This window comes from Culex quinquefasciatus, chromosome 1 (assembly GCF_015732765.1).
Source record: "Culex quinquefasciatus strain JHB chromosome 1, VPISU_Cqui_1.0_pri_paternal, whole genome shotgun sequence".
NCBI lineage: Eukaryota > Metazoa > Arthropoda > Insecta > Diptera > Culicidae > Culex > Culex quinquefasciatus.
The window spans coordinates 35,227,267-35,244,778 of record NC_051861.1 but is presented as its reverse complement, the minus strand read 5'-3'; the positions used below and the strand labels follow the sequence as shown (position 1 = coordinate 35,244,778).

General features: G+C 36.5%; 1 protein-coding gene across 4 annotated transcripts in view; it reads right to left on the bottom strand.

The window, feature by feature from the left end:
• The window catches only part of LOC6039164 (diacylglycerol kinase theta), a 71,889-nt gene that overhangs the window by 9,266 nt on the left and 45,111 nt on the right, over nt 1-17,512 (bottom strand). For 2 of the 4 annotated variants that reach the window (XM_038249350.1, XM_038249352.1), the window contains 9 exons: nt 17,312-17,448; nt 17,137-17,249; nt 11,647-12,133; nt 11,347-11,576; nt 11,131-11,279; nt 10,806-11,072; nt 7,073-7,367; nt 6,856-7,012; nt 6,687-6,794 (listed from right to left, as the gene is read on the bottom strand). In XM_038249350.1, the coding sequence (XP_038105278.1) occupies nt 6,687-6,794; nt 6,856-7,012; nt 7,073-7,367; nt 10,806-11,072; nt 11,131-11,279; nt 11,347-11,576; nt 11,647-12,133; nt 17,137-17,249; nt 17,312-17,448 (1,943 nt within the window). Of the gene's footprint in view, nt 1-340; nt 1,131-6,686; nt 6,795-6,855; nt 7,013-7,072; nt 7,368-10,805; nt 11,073-11,130; nt 11,280-11,346; nt 11,577-11,646; nt 12,134-17,136; nt 17,250-17,311; nt 17,449-17,512 lie in introns of those variants that run through there. The other 2 variants (XM_038249353.1, XM_038249351.1) reach the window with 2 other exon arrangements.

Below are 17,512 nucleotides of genomic sequence, written 5' to 3'. Positions count from 1 at the left end.
CAAACAAGATTATATGTTCAATATAAGTAATGCTTTCTGGCTAACTGCATTGATTATATTTTTTTTTTTCGATAGTAAACTAATTTTAGAATAATACAAACGCTGTTAGAGATAGTATACGCAAGAATAGATTGGCAAATGTATATATATATATATTTATGAGAGTATAAGGTACGAAACTAGAGTAGATTAAAAAAGTAGTAGTAAAAGTTCTAAAAAAATAGTACAAGAAAACCAGGGGCGAGTCACTGTTTGATTATTGGTTGGGTTAATTATTGGGAATCGTGTTGATTATGGTGTGGGTGTGTTTCAGACTGACAGGTAATAGTGGTGGTGTTGGTGGTGGTGGGTGGTTAGCGTTCATGTGATGTGAATTGTGGTCTTTTGCGTGAAATTCCAGGGGTTTCGAATACAATCAGATCAAATGCACAAGGTGGGTGTGTTTTTTTGGTGTGGGTTGGTGTTACCAGGAAGTCCTCGTTCTCCTTGTTTGTGTAAAGTAGTCGTACCTAGCAGTCCTAAATTGTTCTCTTCACGTTTAAACTGATGTCTTTGAACGTAACACACCGCACTGGTGATACAAAACTCTGGTCGTGCAAAAAAAAAAACATTCAAGCTTTTTGTTTGTTTGTTCGAGGCAAATAATTCCGTTCTACGCAGAGTTTTCTGGATTTCCCAGGACTTCAGCATGACTTTTGTTTAATTAGGTTTAAATTCGTGCAAATAGACTAGTTAGGAGATCAAATCTCAACTCTCACTAGATGTTTTCCCTTTGAATTGGTGAGGCCTAACCGAGCCTAATATTTGTTAGTCTATTTTCCAAAGTTCTCATCTTTTCAACAATTGTCGTAGAGAGAGCGAGATGTGTGTCTACTTAAAAACAGAGTAAGAGAGAGACAGAGTGTGTGGGTGTGTTTGTGTTTGAGAGTCAGTGACTGACACTTCTACAGAAAGCAGGAAAACAGAAAACTAGGACCGGACGGACGGGTACTCTATGCTCCGCTCAGGGCGTCTTTGTCGCGGTCTCCATTTTCCGGGGGGCCACCCCCCTGCGAGAAGCCCGCGACGGCCGGCGAGATATGCGGCTCAGTGAGTCTCCGTTTGCTCTTGATCTTCTTCAGCATGGTGGCCTGAGGGAAGAAGGTATGATACAACGTTCGTGTGTGTGTGTGGGTGTGTGTATGACCGGAAAAAGTAGAAAGTGGGCGGGGTGGGGACAATTTCCGCTGTGACACAAACTTACAGACTTTCGGAAAACGAAATGAAGATACGTACGTATACGCGTAAGTGTGTGTTTTGAGTGTGTTTGTGAGTTGTGACTTAAAATCGTAGGACTAACTTTTAGTTGCTGTCCGTTCAAAACACACCAAATAAGGACCTAGAAACGCATGTTACAACGGAAAGCCTTGGAAACATCTACTTGTTAGTGGCTTTAAGTCTGAAATTGTCTTGCCCTAAACTATAATTTAAGTCGTTTTAGTGAAATAGTTCCAATTGATTAAACTAATTCATGTGATCAAACAACTGGAAGCCTGATCATTTTTCATCATTTTACACTCGTATTTCACAAATCTCTCTTCGATAACTTTATTGTTATTCGTCTAGTAATCCGATTTTTAGTTTGTACCCCGTTGGTTGGTCAAACTTAAAAGTGACGAACTGTCACTTTTTACACGACGCTCACGCACATTTTCAAAACAAACGTTTGGTAGTGTGTGTGAACTCCGTATCAAACTAAAAAGTGACCCCGTTCGTTTGACAACAGTTGGTGTCGAACCATCGGCGTACGGCAAAGTCACAGCGCCACCTCTGTCAACAAAGGCAAATATTATGATCGGATTGCTAGATGAATGGTTGACATGACGGGCATTTGATTTTAAATATTGCAAGCAAAGCTCCATTTGACCATGTTTTAACGACAAAACTAATGGCCTATCTACAATCACTTAACTTAGAAAATTTCACTTAGCTTAGGAGTTTGAATCAATGGAAATGAATCTGATCTTCTACACTGAAAAGGTATAAAATTAGAAACTTGACGTATGGTTTGGAAAATTTCAAAATCTACGGTAAGTTGACGTTTCCATATCAAAGGTGAACAAACAACTGCATAGCAACGTATATCAGCCCAGCAAATTTTCTAAGTTGATTGTGGATGACGGCCGTAAGTTGTGTACATTTTCTAAGTTTTACTTTACTTAACTATTCTAAGCTAAGTGATTGTAGATAGGCCATAAGTCAGAGCTTAAAAAGTAAAAAAAAAACATTTTTTTGAAAAAGAGTCAGGTTTTGAAATTGATCTTCCTTTTACTTTTCTATGAAATAAAAAGGAGGAATCCACAACAAAAAAATCACTAAGTCTTATTGAACAAAGTAAATTACTTTAAAATTTGAAAAATTTACAGCTTTTAGTTTTTTTTTCTTCTTTAATGTAAGCCTGGTACAAATATTTTTTAAAGATTGACACCACTCCTCTCCCCCTCCCCCTTCAAAATCAAACCGAAAAATCAGGGAACAAAAAAAAATCAAAGTTTATGTCCCCTCCCCCCGCCCTTCAAATTTGGTCCGAAAAATCAGGGGGGCAAGAATATTTTTCAAAATATATCAAAATTTCAATGGAAATAGAAGTCTAATCAACTGAGAACAATCCTAAATGCCTTTTTCTGCATTGATAATCATATTTAACATGTTTGGACTCGTTTAAAAATATTTTGAACTTTTATGAAATTACAATGTACAGCACCGCAAAAACTTTTTTTTTCTCGCAAAAATAAAATTTTCGTCAGTATTTAGAAATTTTGGAAATCAATGATTGCAAAACAACTAGACAGGTGTATGATGCATTTTAAAACACTTTTTTCATTCAAATGTTGACACCGTGGCCAATAATTTGAATTTTTAGCTTTTTTTATTTTTTGCCCCCCTCCCACCGTCGACTTTGATCAGAGTCGAGGGACATAAACTTCAAAAAATATTTGCAACGGCCTTAAAACTAAAAAAAAAAAAAATCAGTGCAATCAGCTGTAACAAATTTAAAATGCATTCCCACGCTTTCAAAACCATTTTAATCATGTTTGAGATTATTATTTGTTTTTTTTTTCTCGTTAAATTTTACGTGTTTTCAAAACTAATTATTGCAAAACAACTGCTAACATTTCAAATAGTGCAATGACTTATTAGGTTATTAAACGGTTTATGGATAACAAAACGATTGGCTAAGTCCCCACTTTGGACAAAGTGATTCAATTTTGTACGAACATTTCTTATAGGGAATTTGTGTTTTTGGAATCTATTTTAATCCATATACATTTTTTAAAGTCACTTGGTTGTATCATTGCTGAGACATCCCGAGTAGACGGAAATTACTTGGGAATAATTTTTTTTTGATATTTGGAAATACTAGGCCAATAACATGATATGTTATTTAAAACAAGCATTGTTATTCGTCTTCATGATTTGTTTGTTATTAGATGATCATTTTTATAACAGACTAATAACATTTTTATTTATTCTTCGAACAAATCTTTGTTGAAGTTAACAGTTTTAAAAAAACGTTTTTAAAACAATATATCAGCACTGCACACTTAGACATTTCTACCGAATTCGGTAAATTTTTCCGAACTTTCAACTGCTGAATAGATCGGTAAACTGAAAACCACCGAATTTGGTGAAATATTGCCGAACATTTGTAATTAAGTTTATTATTGTTCACCTTACTACCAATTTTCGGTAAATTTTGTTCATTTTCACATACGGTTATTATTATTTTTATTTATGTACTAGGGTTGGCCACACCAGTTCCATGCACTATTTTGGAAAAAAGTTTTTTAAATATTGTTTAAAAAAATAGTTGCGTTGAAAATTTTTATTTTGAATACCGGGGTGACTTTGATAGTAATAGTTTTTGTTGTTAAAATCAGGTTAAAGGTGTTTAAATTTTATTTTTTCGTCGAATGTACCATCGCTGAGGTTGCTGATATAGTTGTTAACCCAAAAAATCAATGTTTATATTTACTGCCGCTCTAACCGTGTCCGTCTCATATGTAAAAACAGCAAGCCGAGAAAAACGCGTGTCAAAGTTGTCCCGCCCATAAGACAACGTATTAGAATTTCACGAAAAAGTGGATTTTCATTGGATTTCTAGAACAAAGTACTACATTTTATTGGTTTTTCTGATAGTTTACATGATTTTGAACCAAACTGCATCATTACCTCAAAATTGACGAAATTACATATGGGACGGACTAGCTTCGAGCGGCAGTTTAGTTAACTAAGTTCATAAGCTTTTCAATAAAATACATATAAATTTTAGGTTAAACTGTTAAAAAGACGGAATTTTGTCTGAAACTTGTTAAAAATAGTTTTGTTTATAAAATGATCGATTCATATTGTATTTTTAACTTAATTCGAAGCACGAATCAAAGGTTTTCACATTTTGTATGAAATTTGTTTTACTGAAAATGCCTTCAAATTTGGATTATTAAAACAAGAAAAATAAAATAATAAAATTTACTGTAGGAAATTAATTTTTCCCAATTTCCGGGATTACAAATTTCTCGAGAAACGGAAATTTTCCGCCAATTTCCTGGAATTTCCGGGAAATTTTAAATTTATTAAAATTGTTATGATCTTGGTTTTAAATTAGTATTATGCAACAGAATTATATAGGACATCAACATCAATGGTTTAAATAAGTGTGAAGATCAATTACCAGCTTGACTGCATGTAAAAAAAATTCAACTACAAGAAAATGTATTTTGGTATTTTTGATGAGAAATTTTAAACTTGCCTCTGCAACCAGTTTATTGAATTGAGAAAAAAAAACATGCAGAAATTATGTTTTTCATGACAAATACTGGTTTCAGCTCTTGAACAAATGGTAAAGCTTTTTAGTGTTGGTTTTACTCCAAACAACCCAATTTTTTCAAATATTTGAAGCAAGTTTTGAAGATATATTTGCATTTTTTGAGAACAAACAATGAAAAGTAATTTTTCAATGATTTTTTTTGTATTATTATGCAATATGATTTAAATTATACGATAAATAAACATCATTCCACAAAAAGTCTACTATTTTTTCACATTTAACCCGCTAACGTCTGTAGATGCACCAGTGCTCCATAATTCTTTTACTTCAAATTGTGATTTCTTTAGTACTAGGTATTCAACCAATTAAATTAATTCTTTTTGCACAAACTCGATTTTCATCTTATTTGATCATGGTAAACACAAACGTAAAAAAAATCTCAATTTTAATTTGGTAAGGAGTTAATATTGTTTTGATGAAATAACGTCAATCTGTTAAAAGCTTAGGCGTCATCCATAAAGTATGTCACGCTCTAGGGGGGGAGGGGGGTCTGAGCAAGTGTGACATTGCATGTTATAAGTATAGGAAAAGCGTGACAAAGGGGGGTAGGGGGGGGTAAATTTTGGCCGATTTTAGCGTGACATACTTTATGGATGAAGCCTAATACCTAATTGTAATAATTTAATACTCATTAAGCAAGATCTATTCCCAGTTGCTTCAAAAATTAATTCTTATATATATAAAATATTTCGACGGTTTTGTTCGAACACGAATCAATTCAAAACGGAACGTCGGATCGAGGTGCTCTTTGTTGCGTTGGGTTCGTATAAGTCCAAGGATGGTTCTTACGTCAAAAAATACAACTTTGGCCACTCTGAAACCGATTCCGGAAAATCTGCAGATTGTTTGGCAAAAGTTACGTAAAATCAAATTTTGATCACAGTAGGCTGAATAAGCAAAAGTTAAAAACGTCAACAGACGAAGAACGAACGAAGTTTGTCGGGTAAGGCTTGTATTATCAGAAATAATTCTGATATCATAATTTCAGATAATCTGATTAATTATAAACAAACCAAACAACAAATTAAATTGAACAAAACCATGTTGAGTTTGTTCATTTTTTTTTCAGAGCATGTTAAAAAAACAGTTTCACAAATTTAAGAAAATGTATACTTCCGCTTAAATTTCGGGAATTTATTTTGCAAAAAAAAAAAAAACTAAAAAACAACCAAAAAATCATTCAAAATTTTCGTCGTGATTACGAGACGATTATTATTATTATTCGTGTCCGCATCAAAATACACTAATGATTCAGTATGTTATAAATTTAAAGACGATATCATTTGGAACTATTTCACGTTAGATGCTTGCTAAGATGCTGAAAAAAAAACATTATGTGATCTCTTGTACGGGAAAGACATCTAAAAATCCCACAAAAGTATCTATTTGACTCCCTAATCAATATAAAAAGGCTTTTTGCGTGTCAATTTTCAAGTTACGTGGCGAACGAGAAAGTGGGGGAGGGGGGTTTGTCCAAGCAGTGAAATTTTGGTTTTGAAAATACAAAGTCATCATGCAAGTATTTGTTTTGTCAAATTGCTCATGTTCTGTGGTTGTGTCCAGATATTGAGACTATTGCGTGACAGAGGGGTGTTTTGAAAAGGGGTTTGTCAATCTACTACTGCATCCTAGCTATAGTTCCTTATGTGCTGTTGTAAATGTGAGGTTGTGTTTGTGTTACTAGTAATAGGTTTACTGGTACTGTTGTAGTAGTTAATATCAAGTAGTAACGTAAGCAACGCATGCAAATCGATCACCAAGCAGGAGCGAAACAAATTTAGGGAGTGTAATAGAACTGGCTCAAAGATCACAAACTTACCTTCAGCGCAGACTTGAGCACCACCACGTCGCCGGGACTCTGAACCCACGGCTCGCCGTCCACCTGCACCGGGATGTCCGTGTGGAGATGAATCTTGATGTGGCCACCCTGTCGGCGAAGGTAGCGTGTCAAGTTACGGTACACGGAAACTACGACCCACCGAGCTTACCTGAGCTATTCGCATCGCGGACCGCAGACCGGACTGGATCTGGCCGAGGTGAACGACCCCGGTCACACCGACCACCTCCAGCATGCCGTCCCAGTGGTTCGGTTTGCTGAACTGGTCCTCCTTCTCAGGTCCCCACGGATTAGCACCAGAGCCCCAGCTGTTGAACAAACAAGTCTTTAGCTTTCGGACCTTAGCTTCGAAACCTTCCCAAACGCACCTCAGAATGTTCAGTATGATGATGCCCTCGACGGGGGGCAGATCGACCACCTTGCCGTCCACCTCCAGCCGCAGCTCCTTGTGCAGCTCCTTGATCATCTTGCGGCCGACCATCTTGCGCAGGCCCATCTTCACGTAGACGCCCTTGTTGTGCAGCCGGCTGTTGAACTTGTTCGGGTTCTCCTCCCGTGCGTTGTGAAAGTCCAGACACAGGTCCGCGTCGATGCCGATGCCGAAGTAGTTGTTCATCACGAAGATCTGCGAGTTGTCCTCGCTCTGGGTGCCACCGCTGCCGACTGTTGGGTGGTCATTTTGAACGGAAACGGGGGAAGAGGAGGGACGTTTTAATTTTTGGGTTGGGCACTGGACCTTACTTGCTCGTGAGGTTTATCTATAATGGTTTTTTGGATTTATTGGGCACAACAAAAACAACAACAAGGCATCCAGGCAAGGCTTAAGTACTTTACTCCGGGTCAACTCCTCAATACGATACCAAATATTTACACATTTCCATTCCATAGATCTTTACTGATGCAGGAAAGACTATTTAGCTTGTTCCCTGAATAACCCCCCATGATTTTTGGTTAAAGTTAGGTGTTTTCCGTGTTTCCCGAGATGGCAAATCAATCCAAGTAACCATGCGTCTCCATCAAACAGTTTATTACAAAGCACTTTGATGGAGACGCATGGTGCTTTAGATTCAAAACATTAATTTATGCGACATGATGCAAAAAGAAGATTTATTCATCGCGAGTCGTACATTTATACAACCGAATTGTAAAAATACAATGAGTGCTGAAAAACTATTGCGTCTTTAAACGAGTTGCAGGTTGATCTTTTTAGCATTCCAAGTGAGAGCTACAATGACAATTTTATCACTGCTTCCTTGGTGATGATAAGTAGGCCATTCCGTCACTATAGAACGGTTGGAAAAGCAAGTATTTTCAAAACGACATTTTATATGTAGTTTAAAAAACAGATAACCTTACTGGAACGGTTGCGTACGGAGATCCGATGAAACATTTACGTTGATGTTAAATTTAAATGCAGTTAATTTATCCCGAGACGCTCTACCCAGCTCAACATTTCGAAAGTCGATGTTAACAACAGGTGATTTTTTGTCATTCTTGATGGGAATTTAATTCCTCCAAAGCTGTTCACGGTGTATTTATTCGAGACCTCAAAGATAAAAAAAATCGGTAGGTCTGATATTTGGCACCGTTAAAGAAGGGCTATTCCCCGACATTTTGCGGGGTATACCGAAATATTTCGTCGGGGGGTCTAGAGCTACTTTTTTTGAAGATTATTTTCTCGATTTTATGGGATATGTGTACAAAAAAGTCACAGAAAATCATTCATGTTGATATCACTCAAACTTCTTTATAATATGCCTTGGGGACTCTAACAAACTACCTTTGACCAATATTTGACTTCCAATAAACAAACATTCGAACCAAATTTACCAGATTTGTAGCTTTCTTTGAAATTACCCAAAAATCCAAGCTGGAAACCCCGATACGACCGAAAATAAATCTTTTCTTTGTACAATTTGTCATGAAAATACAGCAACACATTGCCCGGATACTAATTTGAGCATCAAACAATGCAAAACATGGATTATTTTAAACAAGCTGTGCCGACATTTTTTTTTCAATCCTCTGCCACATTACACCATTGCATTTAAAACATTTTCTAATCAATCACATTGTAGAAAACAGTTTGCTGAACAAGTTCCATAAAAAAGTTTCAATTTTGGGTCAATATACGCAGAGATATACCCAATTTCCTGAAATAAATAGTGCCTTTCACCAACTTTTTTAAATTTAATAACCTTTCACTGCCACTGGCACTGCCTCCTGAGTTTTGTAATGAATGCTATAGAATAATTTTCATGAATTTCGTCAAAAATTGTTATAATTTTTATGTTACAATGAAATACTATCATAATAAAAATATCTAAGTTGGCAGTGCCCAAAGGTGATTAAATAAAGAAATTTTGGAGAAAGGCACTATTTATTTCAGGAAATTGGGTATATCTCTGCGTATATTGACCCAAAATTGAAACCTTTTTTATGGAACTTGTTCAGAAAACTGTTTTCTACAATGTGATTGATTCTAGAATGTTTAAAAATATAATAGTGCGATGTAGCAGAAGATTGAAAAAATAATTTTTCGAACCTATTTGGTATTTGGTTTAATGCTCAAATTCGTATCCGGGCAATGTGTTGCTATATTTTCATGACAAATTGTACAAAGAAGAGATTTATTTTCGGTCGTATCGGGTTTTCCAAGTTGGATTTTAAGGCAAATTTCAAAGAATGTTAGAAATCTGGTAAATTTGGTTCGATTTTTTTTATTGGGGGTCAAATATTGGTCAAAGGTAGTTTGTTAGAGTCCCCAAGGCATATTCATAAGAAGTTTGAGTGATATCAACATGAATGCACCAATTTTCTGGAATTTTTTTGAACAAATATCCCATAAAATCGAGAAAATAATCTTTAAAAAAAATTGTTCTAAACTCCACGACGAAATATTTCGGTATACCCCGCAAAATGTCGGGAAATAGCCCTTCTTCCACGGTGCCAAATATTAGACATACCATTTTTTTATCATTTGCTTGTTCTAAAAAACACACCGTGTGTTTCAACCGACAGAATTACAGTTTTGATTATTGTCCGGCCAAAAATTACCAAAGATTTGATTTTCTTTTATATACAATCGAAATTTGAGCTTGTTTTCGTGAATTCGTGAACTAAAACTCATTACCTACTGTCCATTGTAACAGTTTCGGGAAGCCCAACTTCAGAGCATCACAAAAATCAGCCGTTATTAACACATGCTGAGCTACATTATACCCTAACCTGTTGTTATTTTTTTTATTAAGAAACGTAGCACATTTACACTTACATATCCTAAACTTAGGTTTTAATCAAGCTACTACGAATACACCAATTACAACAACAGCAAAGTAATTTCCACGTAGAAAGAAACAATCGTAACAAAAAGTACATCAGCTCGGTATTTTGCGGTGCGCGCCGTTTCTGTTTGTACAGGTACATTTTTTTGTGAGTGGGCTGAGCTTCAGCTTCAGTTCTGGCTTTGGTGAGTTGTTACGAACATTCGCTAGCGCTACGCACACCACCAACCAAAATATCGAGCATTAGTAAGATATTGAGTTGGTTGTTTTAGTTGAGTTTAATGTACAACTTTTTTCTCTGTGGTGTTTTTTTTTTTGGTTTACAACCAGATCATGCCGTTTCCTTTCAAAATCAAAGTAAAATGGTTCAGCTCCAAAAAGGTGCGCGCGCGGGTTTGGAAATTTTTAGGCTTGCTCGAAAATCTCAAAGTGGATTTTAGGAGAACTTTGGAACTGTGGGATTTTACTTTCAAAAGTGGGGTGGGATAGTTATCATTGCACTACTTTGTGGGGTGATTTTGAGTGGTTGGTTGGGCCGGAAATAGAATGCAATCGATCACTTCCATCAAAACTGTATGCAACATCGTGGTAAACCAAAACTCTAATCGTGTCCAAAAGAATTACACGTCGAAAAAAAAAACAACGAAAGAATTAACTATGAATATAGAGAGAAAGGACTTTTTTTTTGGTGTGGTGTGTGGCTGTTGCAAGTTAGAGTCGTTTTATTTTTTAAAGAACCAAAAGAGTAGTACGGGTAGAAGTTATATAATGATAACTGTTTGCGGGTTGCATATTCAGGTAGCAAAACGAAAATGACCTTGCGGTTGACTTGCGCTGATCGCCGTTGTCGCCGGATGGTGATGCTGATTCTGTTGTTGTGATTGTTGTATTTTCTTCTTCTTACCCGCTGAGTTGGTGGACGGTTTCGGGGCGGCGTCCTCCGGCTTGTCCTCCGGGTGGAACACCACCGTCCAGCGGTCCAGCCGGATCTCCTCGGCGTCGATCACGTCCCGCAGCAGGTTCAGCGGGTCCTCGCCGCCAGTGTAGCCGGCACCCCAGCGCAACACCCGGGCCAGATCATTGCCTGCAGAAAGGAGAAGATGAACTCAAGACTTCCAAACCTAGGACTAAATCTTTCTTACCGGTTCCCAGCGGAACAATCGCACACGGTGGACTAGAGCACTCCGAATCCTGGCCGACGTTGTCCAAACACTGCAGCACCCATCCGATCGTACCGTCACCGCCACAAACTAAAATCTTGTAATCCTGAATGTGTCTGAAAACGTACAGTCTGGCCAGGAAGAAGAGCAGCAAGTCAGTAAGCAGTCTCCCAAAAGAACGCCACCGGCAAATCTTACCCAGGCAGTGGTCCACCGTTATCCAGATCAAAGACCTGATATGGGTTCAGCAGCTTGCGAAAGCTGCTGATAAGCTCGGCCCCCTGGCATCCGCCGGACTTGACGTTGACGAACACCAGCAGCGGCTGGACCCCGGACGGGACCATGCTCGGTTCGATGTTCGGCAATAGCAGCACCAGTAGATTCTTGTCCTCGTACCTGGATTCCCGCAGGGCTTGGAATGCACGAACCTGCGAAATGGAAAGCAAAGCATTAAGTACAAATTCCTCACCGATCTTCAACGAATTCGTCGAAACTCACAGCTTTGGATGCGTTTTCGTAGGTTATCACCAGCGACCCGTACTCGTAGTAGATCGGCCCGATACTGCTAAACTTGTTCTCGAAACCTAGGAATTCAGTCAGGATGTGTTCGTAGTTCCGCTGGGACAGCCCCGGCGGCAGGTTCCCGACAAACAGCGCCAGGTTCGGCCCGTGCGGGTCCTGCTTGAGCTGCAGGTAGAACCGCATCATCTCCATCTGGCGGATCGAGTCCTTGCCGAGCTGCTTCATGATCTCCCAGGGGCGCTCATTCCACGACAGCACCCGCTCCGTGACCCCCCTGTCGAGCAGGATCTCCGAGCAGCGGTAGTCCTCGACCTGGTGGCCCTCGAGGCCGAACTTTTTCAGCGACTCGCCGAGCAGGTCCTTGACCGTGGTGTCGTTGTGCACCGGCACGTTCACGTACGCGTTCTCCACCTGCAGCTTGCCCGGGTAGACGCGCACGAAGCCGTGGTCGTTCTCGCGGTCACTGTTGGGGCACAAACACAAGTCGTTAGTATTCAGCTTCAAATCTTGATTGTGAAGAACCATCCGTCTCCATTGATTTAATGCTGGGTGATTTGTTCCAATGGAGACGCATGGTGGGTAACGTCATGAGCCGACGTCCGGACACTGGGTGGAACATCAATGAAAAGTTTGGTTTAAATTGAAATACAGTAGTTGTTCGGCAACTGGGCTTTGTTTAACTGGGCGCTCGATAACTGGGCCGTAGCCCAGTTAAAAATCTAACAAACGTCAAAAAACCAAAACAAACCGAAATGACCGAGGGGTTAATGGATGCAGAAGTATGTTCAATAATTAAAAAAAAACTTTTTTCAAACTTTTATGTAATTTCAAGTTACAATTAGTTGAAAAGTAAGCATTGTAAATAAATGTGAGTGAAATTTATTTTTATATTCTATTTGCAAAATATTACGCAGAGGTGGCCCTCGTTATTTTTCGTTCAGCCCAGTTAGCGAGCAGCATTCGGTGACTGCGATTCGTTCTCAGCCCGGTTGCCGAACAAGTGCTGTAGTAGTTTATGCAACGAGTTGCAAAATGACGATTTTTCAGCACGAATTATTTGTAGAACACCTCTAGTGCTGAAAAACTCCGATTTCGCATCGAACTCCATACAACGAACTTTTCAGCACACATCTATTTTTGGGATGAAAAAAACAGGCCATTTCGTCGCTTCACAAGGACAGGGAAATAATAAATTTTACAACGGAAAATAAAGGTCACTTAAATTTAGGCAATTTAAAATTAATTGCATACAATTTATCTATTTTGACATGATTTGTGGCAATTTCTCAAATTCAAATGACCTGTTGTGCTTCGAAATGTGGAAAACTCATTAACACTTTTTATTTCTCATGTTGAGACTTTTTTTACACTTTCCGGAAGCGGTTAGCAATAATAGAATTGATTTTTCAAGTTAAATATTATAGTTTTGTGATATGCTTGCAAAGTTACTTCACAATAGAACTTAACTTTGGGCGTTTTCAAGCAAGGCTACGTCTTCTTGAAAAATAACCTCAGATTTGTTTAAAAAAAATCTTAAATTAATTGATTTTTTAATGACAATACATGGCAAGAAAAAACAACCCAACATTTACTTTTGTATCCCCAAGAGGTCCAAAAAGTCCAAAAATGCAAATTGAAATAGAGGAGAGTGGGGAGACTTGATCCCCTTTTTGTATAGCAGATAACTCTGTCAATTTCTCACAAAACGATGAACTTTTTGCATGAGTTGAAAGCAACTATGTTTGGCTAATAAGGGTATTTAATCAGATGAACTCTTCGAATCATGCCAAGCGTTTTAAAAATATATACTCATATACACATTTGATGTTAAATTTATCGTCATACTGTTTTTACAATCAATTGTTTGAAAAAGTGCGTTTAGGGAGATTTGATCCTTGCGTTTCAACAGTCACTGGAATCAAACTTTGTTCAGCAAAATCGCTGTATCTTGCCAATAGTTCATTTTAGTTTAAGGTCTACATTGATTATTATGTAAAATTTTCCGGGAAACACGATGGTGATAAAATAAAACAAATAAAATTATAAGGAATGGGTCAAAACTGAATTTTAATACTTAAAACGTTAAAATATAATATTAGTGCACATTTAAGGGTGAAAATTTTATTTTTATCGAGCTCCTTGGACAATTTTCTGTAATATGCAACCTGTAGAAAGTTTTTTTGCTTAAGTATTTGCAAAGTTATGATTAAAAGAAAAAAAAGTTTTTTAGAAAATTGTCAAAAAAGGGTGCCAAAAATAGAGAGATGATCCAATAAGCACCAAACTTGTTAACTGTTAACTATCGATAGATGAACGTTCCCCCCAAGTTTAGTCCAAATCGGTAAAGGTCGAGTCCAAAAGTGTACTCAGTTTAAACTTAAAATATTCTTATTTAGACCAAAATTAAACATGTTTATAAAAGCGGGTATTTTTTGTTTACAAAACTTTTGAAAAATGGTTCAAACTGCAGTAAGTCATGTACAACTATACTAAAGGAACCCATGTACGAAAAATCAAACCAATTTATTAAGCTTGAGGCTGATTCCAGTGACTGTGAAAATGCCGGGATCAAATCTCCCTAAACGCACTTTTTTAAACAATTGATTGTAAAAATAGTATGACGATTAATTTAACATCAAATGCGTAAGGGTTGTGTAGTTAATAAGCTTAACAAACAATTCGTGTATGATTTTTTTAAAATAAATTTTAAGTGTTTTATATACATACCAAAACTGAGAAAAAAGATCTCTTGGAGGTTTGTTTAGCACTTTTTAGAAAAATGTGTGTAACACAATCCAGTCATTTCTTAAATTATTTCTTTGTGTTCTACAATTAGTTTGAATCAATTTCGCACAACTTTCTAGAAAGGCTAGGAATCAAGTCTCCCCACTCTCCCCTACATGTATCTCAGCTAATTTGATGATGATTTCGATGATTCTTGTTGCATTTGATCCGGAATAATCTCAAAAATAATCTGCAACAAGTTAAAACCACAGAAACTTTTACCCTATGGCATATGATAGAATACATTTTCAACTCTTTTTTTCGATGTGTTTTGTCTTCAGCACTGATCAAAGGTTGTAAAGCAGGGAGCAAATTGAGGAACCAATCTATGCAGAGCTGTCATGAACATAATGGTTTGTTGCATAAAAATGAAATTTGATTAGCTTATTTTTTGGAAATTCTCGTGTTTAAAAAATAGTATTATTTATTCTATAATAAAGAGTTCATTCATTACTTGCAAAAAGTTAAAAAAAAAACGGTAAAAAACTAAAATTACAGGCCATGGTGTCAACATTTGAATGAAAAATGTGTTTTAAAATGCATTATACACTTGTCCAGTTGTTTTGCAATCATTAATTTCCAAAATGTCTAAGTTCTGACGAACATTTTATTTTTGCCAGCAATAAAGTTTTTGCGGTGCTGTACATTTTTATTTCGTAAAAGTTCAAAATATTTTTAAACGAGCCCAAACATGCTATATATGATTATCAATGCAGAAATAGTAGTTTATGCAACAAGTTGCGAAAAGAGGATTTTATCCAACGAGGTTCACCGAGTTGGATAAATACGACGAGTGTTGAAAAAACAAGTTTTGCAACGAGTTCCATACAACGTTTTTTGCAATTCCGAAAACACCCTTTGAACAGAATTATAGGATAAATGTCCATGCATTGAGTCAATGAATCGTTTAATTTAAAAAAAATTGAAAAGTATAACTTTTCGAAACAAGTGCTGAAAAGTATAACTTTTCGAAATAAGTGCTGAAAATACTTTTCAAAAAAAAGTAGAAAAGTAGATCTTTTCAGCATTTGTTTTGAAAATGGTTACTATTCGATTCTGTTATTTTTGGTACAGAAAAGTAGGCTGTTTCGTCGTTCAAGAATGACAGGAAAAGTAACTAGTTTCACGACGGAATTGCAAAAAAGGCATTTTAGATTGTTCTCGGTTGATAAGACTTGTATTTCCATTGAAATTTTAATGTTTTTTTGAAAAAAACATTTTTTTGCTCTCTGATTTTTCGGAAAAGCTTCGAAGGGGGGAGGGGCAATGGCCTTAAATAATAGATAAATTGTTATTACGGCGAATGAAAATATTGCTTAATTCAGTTAGTTTGCTTAGAAAAATTGAGAATCTACTTTCTCAATATTTTTCTTTAATCTGATGGAAATTTTTTTTCAATCTATATTTTTTTTTGTTCCTCCGGTATCATTGACCTTTTAAATAAATGTTTGCTTTCAATTGATTTCAAAAAATTAATCAATACAGTTTGAAAAACTGTACAATCTTTAAAAAACATAATATCGAGCATTGTTCAGTAAATTGCAACAAGTTTTGGTTGAAAAAGAAAAATCTATAAAAAAATAAAATCCGAGAATATTTTTTTTCTTTTGCTGTTTGTTGTTAACATCTTTTAAGTATTCGCAGCATTCACTTCTTAGTAAATGTTTTAATAACTTCATGTTAATGTATGTTTTGCTAATAATTCTTCAAATGGTTCATATCACACTTATCAATTGAAAACTAATAAGATTCACTTAAAAAGTTTTTATAAACGATATATGTATTATGTTGTTATTTTAAAGAATTGATTTGAGAAAATTGATAAATTTCACGGGATTTCACGGAAATCTTTAAATTTCACGCTGTCCGCAAAATCGTGAAAATTCAATAACCCTAATTACAACCTACAAATTTGCCGAAAAAACCAAATCATTCTGAAAATTGGTGCTTGCCATTTCATTATATTACTTTTTTAAACAAGAGTGTGTCCCTTTCACACCTTATTTAAGCTGTCATTTGAGTGAAAGGGATACACTATTGTTTACAAAAGTTATGTGCCCTTTTGAAATGTTAGGCTCCAATTCTTCTCAAGCTCTCTCAGCGACTTCATTTTTTTCATGAGGTCTGAAATTTCATCTCCCAACATTCACTGCCTTCTTTCTGTCGCAAGATTATAAGCACCAAAAATTGACGGACTCTAAAGCGTGTTTACTAAATCCCGTGTGACAATATATTTTATCCTCTCATTTCCACATTCACAATCATCCCCCATCAACATAGCGTTCCTCCTCTTGCGTTCCTTCATTGCGGTTTTCTGAGAAATCAAACGAATCTTCGGCGAGTGTGCGTGAACGAGGAAAAGAGAAGGAGTGATAGAAAAAGAATGCACTTGCTGACACTCACGAAACAAAATCAGAGAACTCGCAAGCTACAGTGGCAGTATTTTGGTCATGGTTATCATCAAAAGATAGTTTTTTCTATCACTCATTTTCAACAATGTTCAAGATACAGATTTTCAAACATAAATGCCCTTTTGGTATACCAGTATACCAAGAAAAGAGGAAATGCATGGAGAAAAAATCATCCATGTCAAACAAGAGTAAATTAAAACTCTGGAAAAAATAGTACGACTTTTTAAAAGACGTTCCACCAGTATTTTTTTTGCGAATTGCTTTAGCTTACCGAAACCGCAGGTAGATCGCGGGTCGTTTCGCCTCCACCCGGTGCAGGTTCAGCACCGGCGTCGGATCCTGTAGTCTTACTTCATCACCGTAAAGATCAGTAAGAAAAAATAGCTGCGAAGAAAAAAAAACTTACTTTGATATTGGTTTTAAAATAAAATTTCTAAACAACTCACATTAGAATCCCTGGCTATATGAAAGGCCCTCAAGGCGGTGGTCAGTAATTGTTCTAACGAGCATGTTCTAGGTACGGTGATGGCTCTATATATTCTTCTTCGATATGAACAGTTGCCGTCGAATACTTTGATTGTTTCTGCAAGATTTTTTATTTTGTGGAAGAGAAAAAAAATGTAAAATTATCGAGTGAGAAATGATGA